This window comes from Phocoena sinus, chromosome 21, assembly GCF_008692025.1.
Source record: "Phocoena sinus isolate mPhoSin1 chromosome 21, mPhoSin1.pri, whole genome shotgun sequence".
Taxonomy (NCBI): domain Eukaryota; kingdom Metazoa; phylum Chordata; class Mammalia; order Artiodactyla; family Phocoenidae; genus Phocoena; species Phocoena sinus.
Genome location: NC_045783.1, coordinates 29,756,803 through 29,775,893, shown reverse-complemented (window position 1 = coordinate 29,775,893; position 19,091 = coordinate 29,756,803). Strand labels below are relative to the sequence as shown.

Genomic DNA, 19,091 nt, shown 5'->3' with positions numbered 1-19,091 from the left:
GAACCCTAGACCTGGTGAGGACCTTTAGAGATCATTTGATACTTCATATAGAGAGGGTGACATTTAAACCATCCCAAACAGCACAGAATCTCCCCAAGACCATCAGAGAAGAAAATGTTATCTGTGATAATCCCTGGATTTATTTTCTATTTGCAGATAACCACTTCTCCCTATTTCAAATTTTAGCCAGTCTTAAAGTAAAATCTTTCAAAATGCTCCATTCTGCGAGCCCGTTTCCTCTTCTTTGGTCTCTGCGGAGCTAGACTATCTAGCTGGCCATGATGCAACTTTTTTTTTTTTTTGGCTGTGCCATGAGGCGGGCGGGATCTTGGTTCCCTGACCAGGGATCGAACCCGTGCCCGCTGCAGTGGAAGTGTGGAGTCTTAACCACTGGACCACCAGGCAAAACCCGCAACTTTTTAAAAAAATTGAAGTATAGTTGATGGACAATATTATACGTTACAGGTGCACAATATAGTGATTCACAATTTTTAAAGGTTATGCTCCATTTATGGCTATTTAAAAATATTGGCTATATTCCTTGTGTTGTACAATCATGCAAGTTTTATAAAAGTGAAGTTGCTAAACTCCCCTTCTGCCTTTTCTGGGGTCAACCCATGAGATTTAGCTTTTAACTACTTTTTTTCTTTTGGTTTTAACATTTTTTCTTTCTAGCCTCTACAAGTCTTTTAAAATTTTAATTGGAGCCCAGAAGTGGGCAATTAATTTCAACAGGGCCAAACTGGCTAATTTTCTACCTCTCTACTGCATTGCTGGAAGTACGAATTCTCAATACTGCGTTTGCTGAATTGCAGTGTTGTTCCTTTCTTCCTCTATGTGCTATCCTACCTGTAATCTTATTCCATGTTATCACATCTGTTTGATTTCCCACTTAGTTACCTGTGTGTTTTCTAGCCTGTTTTTCCAGATGACTGAAAATAAGTTATTTTTGAACACTTATGCACCGTGCTAACCCCTTCACATGCGTTTCATTTCACAATGCGTTTTCATTTCATCCGCTCAACCCATTTTATAGATGAAGAAACTGAGGCTCAGACAGGTTAAAGAATTTATTCAAGACCATACATCTAAGAAGTGGCAGAGAAGGGATTTGGATCTTGGCAGTCTAACTCTAGAAACTACATTCTTAATTTACCTATTCAATTGTAAATCCATAGTATTTGTGTTGGGCTCTCCAACCAACAGAGAAAGTTTGGGAGCACCATTGAAAAACCTGAGAAAGCATGGGCTAGGGTTGCCAGATTTAGCAAATAAAAATACAGTTGATCCTTGAACAATGCAGGTGTTAGAGGTACTGACCCCGGCTGGCATCGACGAAAATCTGCCTATAACTTTATAGCAGGCCCTCGTATCTGTGGTTCTGCCCCTGCGAAGGCAACCAACCACAGATTGAATAGTCCTGTAGTATGTGTTTATTGAAAAAAATCCGTGTAAAAGTGGACCCGTGTTGTTCACGGGACAACTGTTCAGGATGCTCAGTTAAACGTGAATTTCATATAAACAACGAAGACTTTTTTAGTATGTCTCATGCAATATTTGGGACATACTTATACTAAAAATTATTCGTTATTTATATGAAAATCACATTTAACTGGGCATCCTGTATTTTATTCGGCAACTCTAGGCTGGGCATATTTCCCAGACAGAGACTGCGACTTTCTTACCGAATTGATATCAAAATATATTTTGGGTCAGCAGAAAGTACCTCTGCTCTTTTGGAGCAGAATTGCAGCAGTGTATGGAGTATTTTACGATAAATCTCCGTAGCACCTACCAAGAATTATGCCATTTTCACAAATAAGCTGTTTATTATTTCTACATCGATAATGGGAATAGAAATTCATCTGAATATATTTTTGGGGCTCGACTTAACTCACTAGGCAGAAATGTTTTATCTCTTTATATCACCTAATCTAATATTAGCTATTGCTAAATTTCACTGTAATAAAAAAATACAAAGACTCATTTTATTTAGCAAGACTGAAAATAAAACGAAGACATCAAATCACACCTTTAGAGTTGTCTAAAACAGTTCTTCCATCTATCAGCCCAAGGCAATTAATCCAGCATATCATTTGTGGAGTGATTAATATAACAACACTCATTTCTCAGTTTCAAAGGGGGTCATTCAGTCCTCGGGGCTCTTTGCAAGTAGAGTTAGTTTTGACTGTTCAATCACCAGCTTGCACAGAAGCAGAAATAGAGAGGAATGGAAATACAAACACAAAATGATTGGCTATTACCTCTTTTAAAAGGAAACACCAGAAATAGTGGCTAGAACCCTACTGAATAGAACTAAAGAAGCAGTGGTTAAGTCCATAGAGGCAGAGTGACCCCTAGTCAGGATACAACTTATCCTCGATCAAACTTAAATAGGTAGTCAGTAAATATGAAGCTCTTACTTTCACTGTTTATAAATGGTGAAGTTATCTGTGTTGAAAGATAGAGACTCATAGAAACTGCAACAGATCATTTATAAAACATCTACTATTTTCGGATCGATATAGTCGGCCCTTTGTATCTGTGGATGTGGAACCCGCGGATACAGAGGCAGCTCTACTAGGCCATTTTATATAAGGGACTTGAGCATCCACGGATTTTGGTATGGGGTCGGGGGGAGTGTCCTGGAACCAGTCCCCTGCAGAGGCCGAGGGATGACTATATTGCTAAAATTCTTTCAGTGATTTTTTTCCCTCTCTCAACTTAATATGATCGCAGATCCCTCCGAATTTATTTTAGTCATATAAAAATTAACAAACTGTGGCTTCCTTTCAAATACTCTGTCCTGATATTAAAAAAGGTGATTAAAAACAGTACTGAATATAGATCACTTCTGCAAAGTTTAATGGGTGAGAAACATTCAACCAAGGTGATTTTTCCTTGGAAAGTCCTACAAAAACTGACTTTTATAAACAGTTCCTTATTTTGATAGAGGTTCCATTTATCAATAGCAGCCATGACTTTACTGCCTACAAAATTGCAGGCTGTCACAGTTTACATGTTTAGCATTCAAATGTTTTCAGATCTGGTTTTCTAGTAAGTGTTACAGAAACGAAGTCACACAGACAGACTGGTTAGTTGTCCCAAGCTAAGAAAACAACCCATTTCCATGATTTTCCTATTCAGGCAGGTTCAGACAACATTGGACTTAAACGAATGGGTACTACAACAGTTACATTTTTTGCTTAAAGAAGAAGTGACATTGACATTGAAGGGGGGCAGGTGTAGCAGGACGTCACCGAGGCTCCTTTGTGATCTAGCAAGGGACAAGCCATCACAGGATGCTAGTATTAGAGAATCTGAGCAAGCCTGCTACTCAGAGAGGCTGAGATGTCCTTGCTGCGTATTCCACTGGAGAGAAGTAGTGTTTTCTGAGGCTTAGGCAGCCGGTCTCAGAGCAGAGGAGCCGACAAATATGTAAATCAGGGATGCTGGATGTGACATGGTACTCCTAACAAGTGATTAATGGCACTGAAGTGGGAGAAGGGTGAGTGTATCTTAATGATGGATACCTTATGTTGGTCTTAGACTAACTGCCTTCTGCGAGGCCTTCTGAGCACGTTAAAATCCATCACTCCCAGGAACATTTGGCTGCCTGCACAAAGTGTGACCAGGAATGGGTGAGAATTCTAAGAATTGAGAATTCTAAGTCCCACAAATTAGAACAGAGAAGGGCAACATTTAAATTAAGAGGGATTAACCCTGTGTGTATTCCTAGGCCGGCTGAATGCTCCCGCAACTCCCGAAGAGCCTGGTGCTACTTAGAAGCAAGGTAGCCCGACTTTTGGGGCCATTCGGTTAATCAGAAGTCTGGGTGTGGGATCAAAAATGAGATGGAAATCTGTGCCAGAAAGTATCATTTGTAGTTTCACCGAGAAAAGAGGGGTACAGTGGGAGTTCTTCTTGGAGGGGGGCAGCTAATAACAAATCCTCAGCCAGGGCTTGTCGTGGACGATACCAACAGGCTTGCAAGTTCACTCCAGACAGCTGCCCTCCACTTAGCGACCTGGTACACACTCCTGCCCCCAACTCCAACTTCAGGACACAAGAAAACCTTTTTTTCATGCTTGTGTTCCCCCCACCCAAATCTCCCAATTAGTAATGAAAAAACATTTGAGTGGATTCTGATGCAGTCCTTCTGACCCAGGGACTAGGGCATGAACTCGTACCCACACAGCTGTCTCTGGAGATTTAACACTCGGTGTGACCCCTGGAGCCCTGGATTTAAAGACACCGGCCGCTTAGCGAACGGGCTCCCCCTTATCACTACATCAGACAGACCCCAGCACAAGTCACAGGCACTGAGATTGGGGAATCTTTTGGACGAGCCCTTCTTCCTCCCCCAGAGGAGGTCTTCAACCGTAGGATCCCCACAGCAATGAAAAGACACTTGATCTCAAGGAACGCGCACAGTTTGCCAAGCAGGTACCACAGTGGCTAACAGATAGCACGGTCCCACTTCAGCAGCTTTGAAGACACCTGAGTTCTTCATTCCTGTCTTCTTGATGCTGAGTGGAACCAACGAACAGGTTAAGAGGAGAAAAAAACCAAATCACAGAATAGGTGAAAAGTTTTAAAAAGAATTGTGTGGTGGCGGCCAAACCCTGACCCTGGAAATGTGGTCGGAAGCCACCACGCTTTCAGCCCTGGGGCAAGGAGGGTGGTGTGTAGAAAAGCCTGCAAAACCTATAGCACCAGCTCTTCCTTACCAGGGCTCCAGAGAGCGGGCCTCGGCAGTAACCCACGGGCTCACGGCCAGGAGCTCCGGGAAAGCCAACATCCACTGCAGCCGTTTCTCCACAGCTCTGCTGGCAAACTTACAAGCACGTATCTGCTCGGTAGCTGGGCCTCACCCACGGGCATCTCCCACCTTGGAGGCAGGTTGAGAACACTGGACTGCCTTTCCCCAAATAAGGGCAGTCCGATCGGAGGCGACACCCTGCATTTCTCCCACTCCTTATTAATAGCATCCCTAATTAAGCCAGCTTCAAAAGGGCGAAGATCAATGCCTGGAGCTCAAAGTTCTAGCCCATGGTTTCCAAATCTTAACAGAAGCCACGTAACCTACTTACCTGAAGAAAACCCCAATTCATCAGTCCCTACCCCCGCTTCCCAGGAAGGGGAATAGGTTTAAGTCCGTTTCTTCTTTTTTCACCACAGTACGTGGAAGAGAGTCAAAGAAGGTAGTGCGGAAGGGAGGGCTGGTTCATCATTAAAAAATAAAGATCTCTTTGAGGGTCACGTGCGGCTGGGGACAGAAACATTCAGTTCTCCTCCGCGTCTGCCTCCGAGGCCTCCTCTTCTAAGCCAAAGCTCGGCTTGTCAGCTAGCGCCTCCAGGTGCTTGCCCAGGCTGCCCGCAGAGTCCACGAACATGTCAGGGATGTCTTTGCCAAAGTAAATCTTGCTGTTGGAAGCGATGGCCTTGTACTTCATCAGCTGCAAATACTCAGGGGTCAGCTTCAGCTGGAAGAAAAATGAGGAAGGAAGACTCTGATGGGGCCAGATTAGGGAAAAGTCCGGGCGGCATCCCTTTACTTTCGCGAGGAGAGGGTCTCCGTGAGAACCACGCCCCCTGCGCCTCTTCCTGGTCTCAATGTTACGTTAGTAACCGCGAAACCCCTTCTCTGGGAGGGAGTAATCTCAGGTCCTCAAGGTGAGAACTGCGAGAGTTTCAGGAGTTTCTCTGTTTACCAGCAAAATCAAACTTCTCTCAGGGTCCAGCTAAGGGAAAGGGAAGGCGCTGGCCCACACGGCCCAGGAGTCCTCGCTCGCGACCACGAGGGGCTGGGGCAGGCGCCATGTTCTTACAACCCCCCGGCTACTCTCAAGCCGGGCACACGCCCTCTGGCGGCCAGGCGGCGCTGGGCCTTTACCTTATTTGCTTCGGCTATTTTCATGGCAGTGTAGCACTCGGCGTCCGCCTTGGCCTTCTCCCGGGCCAGAAACGCAGCATCTTAAGAGAAGAACGCAGTGAAGTGAAGGGCAGAGGCTATCAGATGGCTAGTCCCCGCCACTTTCCCCGACTGCCTCCGTGACCCTGGGCACAGTGCTCTGGCTTCTCTGTGCTCTGATTGCCTCATTTATGAAACTGGGGAAAAGGCATTTTCCTCCTGTTTCACAAGTGGTTGTGAAAATCGACCAAGATGAAAGAGTGCTCTGACAGCATCTCCCGCTGGTGGGGCCTAGCTAACTCTGAGTAAGTCTGCCGCTGTGCCCGACAGTGTCTTTTCTGACAGCATCGTGGAGACACATCCTCTTTCTAGCTGCTTACTCCTTCTGTGGCCTGTGAGGAGAGGGACGGGACCCGCCTCAACCTCCTGTCTCCAAGCTCTCCACCCCAGTGCTCTCCCCTCCTAGTACACAGCAAGACCAGGGGAAGCCCGAAGAAGGCTCTGGATACGGCCCGAGGTGGATCTGCCCTGAAATGGACTACCATAAACAAAACAGTTCAGCCCCTCTCCAACTTCAGCTCCCTTTTCATTTCCACCAATCATTTCAGAAAGGCTCCAATTAGCAGCGCTTAAGCTGGCACAGCTTGAAGGGCATGACATGCCATGGTCTAGACTAACACCTGTTTGGACTAAGACACATTTAAACTTCTACTTTGCAATCTGCTTCCTTAATCTGCTCAGACCAGCTTTTGGTCAAGCTGATGCAAAATTTTTGATATTTACTCCCTGGCCTTGGGAATGAGGCCAGCCTTGCATGAGCAACAGCTGTAGCAAAAGCCTGGGAAGCAAGCAGGGACTGGGGGTGGGTTCTTACTGCACAGCCTCAGCAAGGCCCTGGGTGGTGGAAGCCTGCAGGCTGGCTGGGGTGCATGCGGCCAACTCGACTGGCCTTAGCGCCTGGTGACCTGCGTTTATAACAAAAATGTGCTGTTCGGCTAAGAGCTCCCCAGTGAGGAGCCGCTGATCCGTAAAGGCCTAACTGGCTCCTCCACGGGCACCTGCAAAGCCCGAAAGGCCCCATCGTGAGTACTACTGGACACAGCACTGTGCAGCCTGAAGCTGGGCCCTGAGGTCTTGTTTTTGGCCTAGAATTTGCTTGATATAAAGGCACCACATGGAGGAGAAGGTGGGTGGTGGGAATGACGTGAGAGCTGAGGTGCAAGGGACTGAAGGTGAGTGAGATTCAGAGAAGCTGGCAAAGACAACACCTCTCTCCAGCTCGTGGTGTCGGTATTGAAAGGTGTCTTCTTCACACCCAGCTTAACATCCACAGGGACCCTGAGAGGCCAAAACGATGGTGTTCACGGGCTTCTGAGGAGGGGGGCGGGTAAGGCAGGGGGGAGAGAGCTGCTGTCTGGACCTAGCTTCTTGGTTTACTTCCAATGCCAGACTGTGAGCCCAACACAGCAGGGACCACGTGATCTCCCTTTTTCTTAAGCCTGGCAGAAGAGTCCTGATGGCACCCAACTAAAATCTGATGAATGACTGAATCTCTCTGAAGTGGAAAATTAATGCCAGCCTGGACCGAATCTCCCCAAAACTCAAGTCAGAGCACAGAGAACAAGGGATGTTCCAAAGAAACCGTAACATCTGAGCACAGAGATTACAGAGCAGAGGAAATGACTCTTCCCCCCCACCCCCCCCACCGGCCACAGAGCGGGGTTTGAGGAAAAGGCAGGCGGGAATCTCTCGCTCACCTTCGATTTCCGAAATCCTCTTCTCCGTCTCCTTCTCCATCACCTTCTGCCCATAGGTGATTTCTGCCACCTGAGCCACTTTCTCTGCCTCTGTATTAATGAAGTTGAGAAAGGCTTAGAGTCCCGATATTTCCAGAGTTTGGCTGCACTGCACCTTTCACCTGATCTGAGGCCCTGATGCAGGGCAGCGGGTGGGCTCGGGTGAAGGGCCACTGGCCCAGAGGCAGCCATGGCAGGCTCCCTCTCCCAAATCACAGGGTATTTCTCCCAAAGGAATGTTTTAAGGGTTGAGGTACAGGTTTCCTCCTGCCACTGCACTTTAGGAAGTGGCCAGGGCTGTGGCTGGTTGTCTGGTGCAGTGGTAAAGAAGCCAGGTTCAGGGGCAGAGTCCCTGGATTTGAACCCCGTTTCCATCACTTCTCTGCCACGTGACCGTGGGCAGCAATCTAGCCTCCGTGTGCTTCAGCTCAGTGAGAGGAGGTTAAGGATGCTGCCTTCCTCACCCGGCAGGGGTGGGTGTGTGAGGAGCGAGATGATTCACCCGCGAGCGTTTAGAAAAGCCCACGGCTCACAGTAAGGGCCCAATCGGTGTTATTATTATTGTGAATGAGGAATTAACTGGAAGGGCTCCTTTCGTTTAAGAGATGTGTGGAAACTCAGAACTCATGATCCCTGGCTGTGATCTGACCATTTCAGCTCTGTTTCCGGGGGATGCAGGCCGACCCCGCGTGTGGCAGGGCTTCGGAGGACCGAGCCCCAGGCTCCCTGAATCTCTCCACCCTCCCCAGCCTGTCTGCTCTGAAAAGGGACCCCACAAGCACAGTCAGACCAATGAGGGCCTTCTTCCGCTCTGTCTCGGCTTCCTTCTCCACCACCTTCTGCTTCTGGGCTGCAATCAGAAGCTTCGTCTTCTCGCTTTCCCTGAAGGGGGGAAAAATGCACAGCTGTGAGGCCGCTGGGGACCAGCTTCTGCGGAGATTCACTGTGCCCTGGAGAAGACAAGCTGCCCCCGCCCCGGGGGACGCAAGCTGTCATTCCTTCCTCTCTCCTGGCAGGCTCTTTAACGTCCCAGGTGGAAGCGGCTCTGTTGCAGGCAGTAACATGGCTTGCCTTCTCCTCCAAAACTCATTGGTAGGAAATAAAGCATAACTGACTTCAGTAAAAGGCACCTGCCTGCCCACGCAATCGCCGCTCCCCGTCTTCTTCAGCACGAGCCGCGAAACGCCACACGCCTCCCCCCGCCCCCGCCCCGGCCCTCTGAAGAGCATCCCTGCTCTGTCATTGCGGAGCCCAGGTGAGCGTCCTGACATGCCTGCCCCATCTTCCAGGGTGGTGCGCTGTAACAAATACTCAAGAGGGGATGCCTGGCCCGGCGTCGATCAACCCCGGGATGGGATGAACGGGAGGCAGGGGAGAGCGGTGGTTACAGCTGGGGCACCGGGCACACTCACATCAGCTCGTAGTTCCTGCGGATGGCTTCAGGTATGTTGGGCTTTGTCACCCGCACAGCCTGGAGAGGGATAAAAACAGCACCTGATGGGGAGGTGAGGGGCTGAGGCACCAGCTCCCACCAGTCCTTGATCTTCCTGCACAGACAGGACATCCTCTGGAAGAGGGGATGCACCTTCCTCGGGGGTCGGGGGGGCGATGGCAGGGCTCCCACCAGGGCGGTGCTTACTTGGATGACGAGCCCGGGGGCCATGGAGGTCAGGTCCTGTTGCAAAGCCAGTTTGAGATTTTCATCAATCTGATCTGGAATCAAGAGAGATAGAAAAAGGAGCTGTTACACTTTTCAGGCGGGGAGGAGGGAAGTATGGTGGTAGAGTGCAAGGCAAGACACCGGCTCGTGAATGCACCTGACAGGCAAAAGGTCTTCCCAAGGCAGAGTGCTCATGAGAGCTCGGATGTCTAAAGACGCCCCCGCAAGACTCTCACAGCGGGAGGCCCACTCGGTCCTCTACGTGAGCCAGACGTGGGCGTGTCCTTTCCCTGGAGCCTCAAGAAGATATCAGCCTCGCCCAGAAGGAAGCTAAGCTTTCAGGACAAACAACTCGAGCACATTTTTTGAGTCAGGCAACAGCCTTTCCCTAGAAACAGCAGCAACGGAAGGTGGCCGCCTGGCTTTCACGAAGAAGGAAGGTGGAATGGCCAAGTTAGGTATTTTGAAAAAGCCAAGCACATTAAATCTAGTAACTTTAGAGGTTTCTAAAAGAAAAACAGACTCTGATGTCAAGGAAAGCCCCAAGGAAGACTAATTCCATTAGGAACTCCATCAAATAACACAAGGAGAAGAATGACAATTTACAGCTCTGGAAACGAGCCCAAGTGGTCTGATGTGTTGTTTGCTTTGGTCCTGATTCTCTGTCTGAAACACGACACGTGAGTCACTTCACGGACAAGGGTTGGAAGAGCTGTAACCGACTGTCCCTCTAGCTGTGACCCTAGAACAGCGGCGCCCAGGCTGCCTGCTCTGACCTGGGCCTTCCCTTCTCTGCTCCCCGCCCATGAGATCCTCAGTAAGATCCTGGAAGAGCACCGAGAAGAGGACCCACGAAACCAGGCTGGGACATCTTCACGGAACCATCTCCCTACTGTCAGCTGCCATCTGCTTTAAGTGGCCATTCGTGATCCAGGAGCCTTTGAGGAACAGTAAGTCTAACTCCTTGCCTGTTATAGATGCTCAAACTGAGGCCCACAGAGGTCCAGTGATGTGCTCAAGCTAGTCAGGACCCAAAATAAAGAACCTGTTTAATTATTATGCTTTGGTTGTTAGAGTTGAGAACAGTACTTTCTTCAACTGTCATATCGCTAAGCAAGGGGTTTTAATACTTCTACATATCAGATACGTTCCCAGCAGCCTCTCAGCACTGAGAGAGAAATGCCCATAAGGGCAACACCTCCCACCTGACATGGGTCTAACAATTTGACGGCTAGAGATAAACATTACATTCCACATTTTCTATTTTAAATAGGAGACCGACCACACTTTAAGGGATATGCCCTATACCCTCCATAAGTTAACAACACAGTTGTTTATCAGATTAAATTCTGTCTGAGTCAAGGCAGAAAATTGTGACCCTGGGCTAGTAATTTTCTAGGAAAATCTGGAAGAAATGTTTTGCATGGGGTTTACTACCAAAGTAACACCAGTACTAAGTTGTTTATAGGTGATGGTTATGCTGACAGATGCAGATTAAGTTATTACGTGAACACAAAGAAGGTCTTCAGACAAACTTCTTAACAAGTACTGGATAACATTTTAATAAAACAGGCAAAGAGGATGCATCAGAGCAAGCAGTGATAAAAACTGCAGTCAAGCTGAAAGTCGGGGTTACGCGTCCTGAGAGGAGGGGACCAGAGAAAAACTTTCCAACTTCAAGGAACAGGATTAGAGATTTGAGTTTCTCCTTTGCAGATGCAAATGGATTCTAAACAAAACAGTGCTTGCTGGCAAGAATGATGTTAAAAGATATTTCAAAGCAAACACACTTCCCTAGCTCCTCTGTACAAGAAGTCTTACTTTACTAGGACGCCAAGTTCATCTGCAAGATAGTGAGAAGTTCTCTAATGCAGAATAATTTCACATTTTAATTCCCTCTACACGGAAATTAGAGCTCTTCTGTCTTTTGTTGTTTCAAATGCTTTGGAACGTTCATTTAATGGCACAAGTTCTAAAACAATGGCTAGAGAGAAAACTAAGATATTTTATGAAATTATATCAGTTTGAGGTTAAAAAAAAAATCAACAGCAGATTTACTGAACTGTTCTTAACAGCACACTGAATCCAAACCCCACAAGAGAATCCAAAGCCTATAAAGTGAATTTAGATTCATTTTCTTCTGCAGAAAAGTCAAAAGTGCTTCTGATGATTTCCCAAATCTGAAACACAGTGCAAAAGGCTGTTTGCTTAATTAAGACCACTGGTGTCGCCAACGATTCCGCCTCTGTCTACTCTATAGAATGTTCTCACTCAGGGTCCTTTTAATGAAGATTCCTGGGAAAAATCACTGTCCAGTCCTGATGTCAAGAATAGCTGTTACCACTGATTGCAAAGTTCATTTGCTTTTATTTTTTTAATACATTTATTTATTTTATTTTTGGCTGTGTTGGGTCTTCGTTGCTGCGCGCGGGCTTTCTCTAGTTGCGGTGAGCGGGGGCTACTCGTTTTTTTTTTTTTTTTTTTTGAAATACACGGGCCTCTCACTGTTGTGGCCATTCCCGTTGCGGAGCACAGGCTCCGGACGCGCAGGCTCAGCAGCCATGGCTCACGGGCCCAGCCACTCCGCGGCATGTGGGATCTTCCCGGACCGGGGCACGAACTCGTGTCCCCTGCATTGGCAGGCGGACTCTCAACCACTGCACCACCAGGGAAGCCCGGGGGCTACTCTTTGTTGTGGTGCGCGGGCTTCTCATTGCAGTGGCTTCTCTTGTTGCAGAGGATGGGCTCTGGGCGCGTGGGCTTCAGTAGTTGCGACGTAGCTGTGGCACGTGGGCTCAGGAGTTGTGGCTCGTGGGCTCTAGAGCGCAGGCTCAGTAGTTGTGGAGCACGGGCTTAGTTGCTCCGCGGCATATGGGATCTTCCCGGCCCAGGGCTCAAACCCGTGTCCCCTGCATTGGCAGGCGGATTCTTAACCACTGCGCCACCAGGGAAGTCCCACGTGGGTCCTTTCTGTTCTAAGCGTTTCCCTATTCCTCTCTACAGGTATAGGGTAAAAACAACAACCCAAACCCACAGAGGTTCTAGGAACTTAAGTAGCTATGGTCCTTGTCCCACTTCTAGAATTAAACGTGACCCTTGCTGTTCTCATCACTCGGTCCTGGTGCCCTTCATCCAGGGTGGCATGGATGAAGCCAGAAGCCAGGGGAGGGAGGTCTGAGCTTCAGCTCTGCTACTAGCCAGCTCTGGCACTTTCTCCCTTTGGGCCTTAGTACCCTTATCTTGAAAGGAGGATGCTGGGTAATCTCTAAGGTTCTTCTAGAACTGACCCCTCTTCATTACAAAAGGATGCTTAGGGACAGTGGGAACACACTTCCATCCCAGGCCTCTGATTCAGCGCAGGAGGGAGTCCTCTCATCCACTATTACTCCTGAGCCCAACGCTCAACCACTCTCACGAGCTTCTTCCACCGGCATCAGCATTTCCCAGGAGTGCCCTGTGTGACCGCCCGCTTCCCGGGCACTGGATCTTCAACACTGCCGGGCCTTTGGTACCCATCCCGCCCTGTGGGCAGCTCAGAAGTAGGCAGCGGGGAAGCAGGGCTGCTTGAGCAGGTGATCATCCCCAGAGGCTTTCTTACCGAAGAGCTCGATGTAGACCTCCTGAAGCGTGTGGACACTGCAGAACTGGTTCAGCTCGTGGTGGATCTTGTTGAAGATGAGCGCCTTGTCGTAGTCGGCAGTGTAGTTCTTCACTATATCATACACTGGGAGGAAGGAGAGATTCAGGATGAGGACGGGCGGGACTCACCACATCCCCGGACACAGCGGCTGTCCTTCCCGGGGCGCTGCTGCAGACACGGGGCAGGCGTGGGGCCGGTGGGGGGGCAGGGGGAGTGGGATGCAGGGGAGGGGCTGGGCTGGGGGAGGGGCACGGCAAGCACACACCTGCGTGTGGGACCAGGAAGTTCACCACCTCGATTCTGTCGAAGTAGATCATCACGCCACCGCTGTCGGAAGAGGGACGGACACAGCAGTCAAGGCTAAGCTCTGGAATATGGTGCCTCTCCTAGGGGGTGGCGGGAGGTGTGTGACTTGACAGGAAAAGAGGAGAGTTCACGGGGGGTGGGGTGGGGGGGTGCGGTGAGAGGTCAGAGGCAGGAGGCTCTCCAGGCAGGAGTCCTTCCGAGCTGCTAGCGAGAACGCAATCTCGTGAGAAATCACACCTCCTAAAAATACCTCCGCGAAGAAAAAAACGAAACTTTGGCGGTAAGACAAGAGTAGTTCATCTCCTTTTAATCTGCAGTGCCTTCTGATTAAAGCAATCAATTGAAAGGAAGAGACTAAAGAAGGTAACGCAGTTCTCAGAACTTAAAAATGTGGGGTTTTATGGTCACTGTTTCTCACTTTGTTTTCACCATCGCTTCAGTTCAGCCCTCCCCACCCCGACATTCATTAGAAAACAATTTCAAACATACAGAAAAGCTGAAAGAATAGTACAACTAACACTCATATATCAACACCTAAATTTAACAATTGTTAACACTGTACCTATTGATTGATCTACTTTTTTTTTTTTGCTGAACATTTCAAAGCAAGCTGCGGTCAGGATACCTTAGCCCTTAACACCTGTCAAGCATCAGTCACCTAAGAGTAATGACAGTCTCCTACAGAGTCACAATACCATTCCCAAACCTAAGGAAATTAGCAATAATTCCTTACCATCTAATACCCAGTCTTTCTCCAAATTTCCCCAGAAGTTCCTGTCATGGACTGAATTGTGTGCTCTCCAAAATCCATATGCTGAAACTCTAATCCCCAATGCGACTGTATTTGGAAGCAGGGCCTTTACACGGGTAATTAAGGTTAAATGAGGTTATAATGGTGGGGCCCTGATCTGACTGGACTGGTAAAGGAAAGAAGAAAAAGACACCAGAGATCTTTTTCTCTCTCCACACGTGCATAGAGGAAAGGCCACGTGAGGACACAGCAAAGCAGCCACTTGCAGGCCAGGAACCAACCTTGCTGCCACCTTGACCTTGGACTTTGAACTTCTAGAACCGTGAGAAGATAAGTGTCTGTTGTTTAAGCCACCCAGTCTGCGGCATTCTGTTACGGCAGCCCAAAATGACTAACGCAGTTTCTGTAACGTCTTTAATAGCTGTCATTTTGGAACCAAGTTCTAAGCAAGGTTCACCATTACATTTGCTTATATCTTTACGTCTCCTTTTTGACCCAAGGCCCCTCCAAATACAATGACTTTGTGATGAAATAGGGCCAGTCATTCTGTGGGATGTTCCAATTCTGTGTTTGTCCGAGTGTTTCCTTATGGTGTGGTTTACTTTGTTACTCTGTCCCTGTTCAGACCTTCCTGACTTTTCAACCGGGCCACCATATTGGTTTTCTCTTTGAATTTCCGGCCCCTGAGTTCTCCCCCTACCACCTTTCCAACATTCTCCATAGCTAGCTCTGCTAAAGTTACCTTACTCTAGCAAGTTGTTTGTGTGCTAAAAGCCTTTATCATGGCATTCAAGGCCCTTCCAAACCTGTCTCCCTTCTGTGATTTTCTCTACTGCACTCCACCACCTACTCAACTCAGAACATAGGGAGCTTGGGGCCAGAGAACTTGGTGAAACCACCAAGTGGTACGTCCCTTTTCACTGTCTCTTACTGTAGCCAGCCACATGGCCTTGCCTCTTATTTGGGCTTCACAGCTTTATTCTGGGCACCTTACCTTGTCCCACAAGGTACGTTCTTCACCTCATCTGTCTGGAGTGTGGTCTGGAATTAGGGGAGACATAAGATGCTGTAAGGTGAGCAGTGACAAACAACGTGAGTTCTTTTGGGAAACCCAAACAGCCTTTGCCTTGAGTACTTATTTGGGTTAAACTTGGCCTCTGTGAAATGTGAATACCCCCAATGAATGCTCCTCACTTACAGAGTGTGAGACTAAACCAAGCAAAGGTACCCACGCTGCTTCCCTGTAAATGAACCACCACAGGAACAAGCTGAGCGATGATGGTTTAGTGAAAAAGACCCTGGATTGGGAGTCCTAAGACCCGTGTTTACTTCCGTTTCTTCCATTTACTAGTCTTGAAGCAGCAGATTCTTTATTTAACCTCATAGCCTCTAAAACCTGCTCGGCCCATTCTCAGGATTACTGTGAGACTCAAATGAGATAACGTGCACAGAATGCACTTTGAAAACCATCAGGCACAGTGAATGGCAGAAGAAACCTACAGGGCAGATGCTGATGAGGCAACCCAGGATATTTTCCTGGGTTAGTTTAAAAGTCATTCTCTGAATCTTCTTATTCCTCTTAGCTGGACATACTTCAGAGATGACTAGTCTAACGTAGCCTGGCTTTGGGTCCGTCATAACTAATCCCACACCTATTTTAGATGTCATTTCCCTTCTCCAAGTCCACCCCCCCCAATTATGTTCACATCTCTGAAATTCAAAAAAGAACCAGCAAAATTACCATGTTTTATTTCCATCTATCTTGGTAGCCTGTGGTTTAAAACATACAGACGCACAAACATCCTATTTTTCCTTCTGCGTATTCAGAACAGATTCTTCTCTGGTTTTGTCTTGAAGTGAAGCCATAGTTCCCAGCTGGGAACGACGGGCCAAGGCAATGACCCCGTTCAGCTATTTCAACAATCAAGTAAAACTCCAGAAGTAAGTGGCTCATGGAGCCTCATACTTTATATTATATACAGGACTTATTCTTAAGTGATTCCTTGAAAAGGCATTATACTTATCCACTCATCCAATGGCTAAATCATTCCAAGTCATGCACTAATCACCACCCAAGTCTGCAGTCGTCCAACCCTGCCCCACAAGCCGAGTATACCTGCACAGACTTATAGGATGTGATGAATGGGAGCATGAGATGGAAGCCAGGGCCGCTGGTGGAAGTCAGCAGGGCACCGCCTCTGCAGAGGAGGGAGAGAGAGGCAGGCTTGGTTTAGCAAAGGGGTGTCTGTTACATCAATACTGTTTGGGCCCACTTTCTCTGCAGACCCATAAACATTTAATATAGAGTGACATGTGCCAGAGCCATGCCCACAGATCCCTGTCTTCCTCTCAGCTTGACCCTAATATTCTAGGAAGCCTGATGCTAAAACCTAAAACCGCTATTCATGCTTTTGCAGTGAGAAAAACGGGCACACAGACAAAGTGGAATAAAGACAGCAGAATCCTTGGCTATACTTGAGATAAGAGAGGAGAGCTGTTTTGTTGTATCTGTTGGGCTTGTGGCGATCCACAAGGGCAGTTAAATCCGGGAATATAGTGACCAATTAATGGTACTAGTGTTGGAGTCCAGTGACACAAAGAACCAAAAGGATAATTTTAAGTACACTTGATAAACCATCTAAATATTTTTTTGGTAGTACGGTTACTTTTCTAATCAAGTTATATGTAAATGGTAATAAAATTAAAAGCCATTTTGGGGGACATAGAAACAGATGGTGGGAAGAAATAATTAAAGGGAGAGGGGAACCCAATCAGACTTCTAGAGCTCGCTACTGGCATCCAGAGAAAAAGCATTACGGGGTACATATAAGAAGGGGCTCATAAAGACTTAAAGCACATAACTTGGTTATGGAGGTTACTCAAAGGAAAGCAACCCAAGATTTATATTAAATGCTTTTTTGCTTTATATTAAGTCACAGATATTTTTTTTTTTAAAAAAAGAGCAATAAAAATAAAGTGACATAATGGGTTATTGTAAGAACCACTATCCTAGAGCTTGCCTTGATGGATACAAGTCAACCTGCAGGCTCTTCCATTCTTCCTGAAATGTTAATTTTAAAGAGGAGGTCCACATTACATCTCCTCAGGTTGCCATCAAGAACCGGTACACGTCAGAGGTAAGATTGTGGCACCAAGACGCCCAGAGGCAAGTAGGAGAAAACAATGTTTCAGAGATGATCTTCAAGGAGCATGATTGCCTTTAGGTTTTCTCTCTAAATCTCTCTACACGTTTATCGATTATCATCCATGGCATCAGACTACTAGGTTTTATATTTACATTTATATATGTATTTACGTGTGTGTGTATTCCCCTCCCCACGGTCACTGACACAAAAGCTCAATCTAAAAGACTCCTATTCAACAAAATATAAACACAATTGGTCAGCAGAATCTGTTAAACATTGACTAGGAAAGCCAGTCATTGAACAGGAAGTTGCAAGCTACGCCGTGTTGCTGCCTTACCTGTAATACACCCCAATATGTCCCTCTTCTATCTTGTGCACAGCTGAGAAGAGAGATGCACACAAGAAACTGGCAGCCAGAGCCAAAACTGCTCCCAACTGAGCCATCAGTGAGCGTTCACCCTGGGGGAAAAGATACAGCAAGACGTGTGCGCTCTGACTTGCGGGACAAAAGCTCTGACAGCGAGAGCACCTCCCCAAGCTGAGCTCCAGAAAGTGGCTCACGTCCAGCCTGTAGTAGTATGAACACAAGGCTAGATCTACAACTCTCTTCCTCCTTGCTCTCACTTGGCACCACCATTCCTTAACTGGCTCCAGATACAGCCGTGGCCCAAGGGAGAACCAGTGCCAATTGGGCAGCGTTCAGGACACAGCCTTCCCTTCCTGTGAACACGAACGGGCTGTCACCGGAGCCACTCATATTAGTAAAAGGGAAGCGAGGCAGCTGCAGTACGTTGGCCCAAATTACAGAGGATGTCAGATGACAGGCAGTTGTGGCTGTGTAATTCTGGTCAGAGCCTCCCAGTCCTTAATTGCCTGCCACTTCAAAGGAAACCATTATTTACTCCTTTCAGAGGCTGGAGTGACACAGACAGCATGCGAGCCGAGTTCCATGGCGGGATTCTCTGGCCTTTCATCCACCTTCCCCGTTAATCCTTTGGCCCTAAACAATATATGTATCTAAGCAGCACTGAAGCCACACTCCCTCCCATATGCTTGACTAGCACTTTGCAACTGACAGGTTCCCCAAGCCCATGGTTAGAGGGGAAAGGGGGTTCCCCAGGCTGGGTAGACTCTGGGGCTCCTGGGTTCAACTGTATTCAGGCACCAGGACGCGAAAGAGTTGGTATCCAGAGACTCATTTCCTGAACACTGAATGATCTGGAAAAACTACGGTAACTGTCAGCGAGGTTCCCAATCGGGCGCGCCTGGGCCCACGCGTCCAGCGCGTGGATTTCTGCCTCCCGGGTCTAACTTAACTCGGTCGCAGACGTCTGCGAGGCGCTTATTTCACCGTGCGGCCTCCAGCTACCGATCTGCAGCTGCGTCCTATGTGCAAAAATCCTCTCCTCCCCGAAGTCACCCCCGCCCCACCTCGCGCTCCTTCCCTGCCCTCTTCTGAGAGAGGGTCGCGAGTCCCAGGAGCCCTGGTTCGGGTCTGGAGGCTCCAAGAGCCTCCGCTCCGTCCCGCCTAGAGGCTCGCGGGGAAGGGACGGGACAGAAAGGGGTTGCTTTCCCGCTCCCGAGGGAGAAAGGATGCTGTGCTGGGGGCCGGGGGGAACCGTCGATCAGCTCCTGCCGGGAGCCTCACCGAGGCCCAAGCGCGCACGCTAAGGGGCGGGGGCCGCGTACCAGGCTGTCCCTCCAGGCGCTCCGTACTCGTCCGAACCCCTGTGCAACCGCAGAAACCGCCACACCTCTCCGCACGCTACTTCCTTCCGGGCCCGTCGCTTCGATGACGCCATTAGTTCACGCGAGAAGACCACGCCCCTTCTCTCCCTAGTTCGCCTGTGCCGCTCCCGCGCCCCGAGCGTGGTGTGG

The 19,091-nt window shown here is 48.3% G+C and overlaps 1 protein-coding gene across 3 annotated transcripts; it reads right to left on the bottom strand.

The window, feature by feature from the left end:
- Positions 1–1,277: 1,277 nt before the first annotated feature.
- ERLIN2 (ER lipid raft associated 2) lies at positions 1,278–19,015 on the bottom strand. Of its 3 annotated transcripts, XR_004347874.1 has the most exons (13): positions 18,903–19,015; positions 17,551–17,672; positions 16,184–16,265; positions 15,062–15,108; positions 13,276–13,337; positions 12,969–13,094; positions 9,350–9,423; positions 9,123–9,181; positions 8,501–8,592; positions 7,672–7,761; positions 5,897–5,976; positions 5,094–5,486; positions 1,278–4,529 (listed from the first exon to the last, which is right to left on the bottom strand). XR_004347874.1 is itself a non-coding variant. In XM_032618497.1 (12 exons), exons 2-12 carry the CDS (start codon positions 17,655–17,657, stop codon positions 5,286–5,288), a joined length of 1,020 nt encoding a protein of 339 aa, XP_032474388.1. In that variant the 5' UTR covers positions 17,658–17,672; positions 18,903–19,015; the 3' UTR covers positions 1,278–5,285. The 3 variants fall into 3 exon arrangements, 2 of the variants coding, with proteins under 2 accessions (XP_032474388.1, XP_032474389.1); XM_032618497.1 differs by having other exon boundaries at positions 1,278–5,486; XM_032618498.1 differs by having other exon boundaries at positions 1,278–5,486; positions 13,276–13,396; positions 18,903–18,990.
- Positions 19,016–19,091: the final 76 nt, after the last annotated feature.